At 51.0% G+C, this 2,833-nt stretch overlaps 1 protein-coding gene across 1 annotated transcript; it reads right to left on the bottom strand.

The window, feature by feature from the left end:
• Positions 1-842: 842 nt before the first annotated feature.
• On the bottom strand, positions 843-2,016 carry LOC140180190 (protein MAIN-LIKE 1-like). Its single transcript, XM_072220617.1, has 4 exons — positions 1,900-2,016; positions 1,295-1,818; positions 1,090-1,177; positions 843-995 (listed from the first exon to the last, which is right to left on the bottom strand). Exons 1-4 carry the CDS (start codon positions 2,014-2,016, stop codon positions 843-845), a joined length of 882 nt encoding a protein of 293 aa, XP_072076718.1.
• Positions 2,017-2,833: the final 817 nt, after the last annotated feature.

Genomic DNA, 2,833 nt, shown 5'->3' with positions numbered 1-2,833 from the left:
TGACCAGCGGATGAGGATGGAGGCTCGTTCAGATCAACATCTAAGGGGGGCTGGATCCCTGAGGTCTGGCCCCCTCTGCGGGGGGTCACGTCACCCTGCATGATGGCGGTGATCTCATCTAGGAAGCGTGGACTCCCGAAGTCCCCAACAAGCGAGTCTGACCCAACAAAGTCTGCCCACTGTGATCCCGATATGCGCCAAGGTGTACCACTCTGCTCAGCCTGATCATCCGCTGGCACACCAATGAAGTAATCTCCAAGAGGGCCCGATCCAGGTCCAGCTTCACCAGTGTCAGCCCCGTCACCGAGCCCTGTGCCATACCACTCACCTCCATGACCGCCATCGTGTGTGCTAGTACCTCCATCGTGTGTGCCTCCTCCAACGTGGCCAGGCTGGTCGTCATCGTCGTCCCCATGGTCAGCACCCCTCCTCGCCCTATGATCCGGCCACCTCCACTGACGCTGGCTCCTCCGTGTCCCTACACCCATCCTCCTCTCAACCCTGCGCCTGTCAGGCACGTCATCCGGAGGATCCATGTCAGGCACTCGCCCCGGACCCCGCTGTGAGGCCTCAACTGGTATAGGAACTGATCTCGGATCCCCCAGCTGAGTGTCCGCGGCCAAGAACCTCTTCCCATGCTGACTCCACCACTGAAGGAACTCATGAGACGGTCCGGGGTCGGCAACAACGTCGAACCTCAATACACTGTCCTGACGAGCCTCCCAGTATGCATGCCACTTCGGCATGGAAGAGGGGAACCATCGATCGCCGCCTCTCCCGTCCTTGGACATCAGAAAGTCGATGTTCAAGGCGGGACGCGGAGGGGCCTGTACCCCTCCAAACTAAGGAAGAACACGATCTATCTGATGCCACTCTATGACAGCAAAGTAGATCAGCGCGGTCACAGAGCGCCACACCGCCATGTGCCGAGGCTCCAAAACCTCCGGATGCAACACCTGAAGTACGTCGGGGCTACTGTACGGCATCCATATAAACTGCAGAACGAACCCACCCTTATCAGGGCAACTGTACGACCCAAGTGTAAAATATTTAACTTAAAAAGCATCACTTATTAATTAGCATACTAACCTCCCTGGACTGTAACCGGTCTATCCTAAGCCTCCACATCTGCACTCTCGGACCCTTCTCGTTACTGGAAGGGTTGTAACCTGCCCATCTGCACCATACACATGAGTTACATATACTAATATCTGTGTTTACATTATGCAATAGAGTATTAACATACACGCAGATCTGTAAGTCATATTGAAAAAGAATAGGCCCAGTATAGTACCTCGACGCCAACGGCCAGCTGAAAGTCTCATATCCTGCAGGCCTAAACTGAGGAAACCGCCAAAAGATCCAAGACTGCAGTAGCTGAAGCGGGCCCGCTAACTTCACAACATGTCTGTTTGCCACTCTGCACATGCACCGGTACAACCAGGCCAGTGCTGCCGAACCCCAGCTGTACGTACCCAGCTCCTCCAGCCTCGCTACATACGGAAGCCATCTAATGTGAATCCGGTTGCCAGACTTGTCCGCAAACAGCTGCGTGCCCAGCAACATCATGATGTACGCACGGACATATCGGCGAACAGTGTCATCATCTGCATCCTCAGGGCACTCACCAAAGGTCTCCTGAAACCAGCTGCAGTTCACTGCGTACTTCTGAACCTGACTGGTAGGAGGTATAACTCCTAGCAACTCCTGGAACCAGACCCAGGGTGGACGGCCGCCATCGATGTATATATGGAACTCTGACAGGCACCCGCTCACGTAACGGCCATCCACTGGCAAACCCAGCTGGTATGCCACGTCCTGGAGTGTGATCGTGCACTCTCCGAACGGCATATGAAACGTGTGCGTCTCGGGACGCCATCTCTCCACGAATGCACTGACGAGCGCCTCGTCTAGCCGGAACCACCGGTCGTTCAGCCTTGCAAGATGGTATAGCCCTGCCATCTGCAAGTATGGAACGTATCTGTCATCAAGACGCATGCTCTGCTGCCGCCTCATGCTCCTAATGCATCGCTCGGGCTGCGCATGAAAAGAACCGCATACTGAGATATATAACTACACAGGTTTTACAGTAAACCGGTTCACATAAACCGGTTTACAGTAAACCGGTTTACATAAACGGGTTTACATAAAACGGTTTACATAAACCGGTTTACATTAACCATTTTGCTAAATTAAACAGCATAACATTACATGAAAGATAACTAACTGGAAAACAAACCCTAAACCACACAACTAAACCGCTAACATATACCACAATTAACGAGATCCATTAACAAGAAACAAATTCAATAAACCGGCTTACTTAAACCACCTAGCATGAAACAACTACCCTAAACCACATAAAAAAACCGCTTACAAAAATCGCTAACAAAAACCGCTAACATAAACCACCAACATAAACCACTACCAAAAACCACTGACTTAAACCACTAACAAAAACCACTACCCTAAACCACCACCCTAAACCACTAACATAAACCACTAACTTATACCTCTAGCTTAAACCACTATCATAAACCACCTACATAATCCCCTCACCTAAACCACCTACATAAACCACTAACATAAAGTACCGTCTAACCAAGATGCAAAACCACTAAGGCACAACTAACGCTTGAATCAAAAATATTTCCGTACTAACCTCGTCGTTGATGACCCCGGCTATATGAGCGACTCCGTCCAACCGATATAACCGTGCCGGATCGTCCCCCATCAGCAGAGTAGTCCGTTCAAGTCTTCCTCGGAGAGAATCTGGGTCGTTTTCTCTGAGATTTTGTGGGGTAGGGGGAGGGATAATGGTTCGAATGAGGGT

The sequence above is a fragment of the Arachis hypogaea genome, chromosome 16 (genome assembly GCF_003086295.3).
Source record: "Arachis hypogaea cultivar Tifrunner chromosome 16, arahy.Tifrunner.gnm2.J5K5, whole genome shotgun sequence".
NCBI classification, from domain to species: domain Eukaryota; kingdom Viridiplantae; phylum Streptophyta; class Magnoliopsida; order Fabales; family Fabaceae; genus Arachis; species Arachis hypogaea.
Note: the sequence above shows the minus strand (reverse complement) of the source record. Positions and strands in the feature narration are given on the sequence as shown.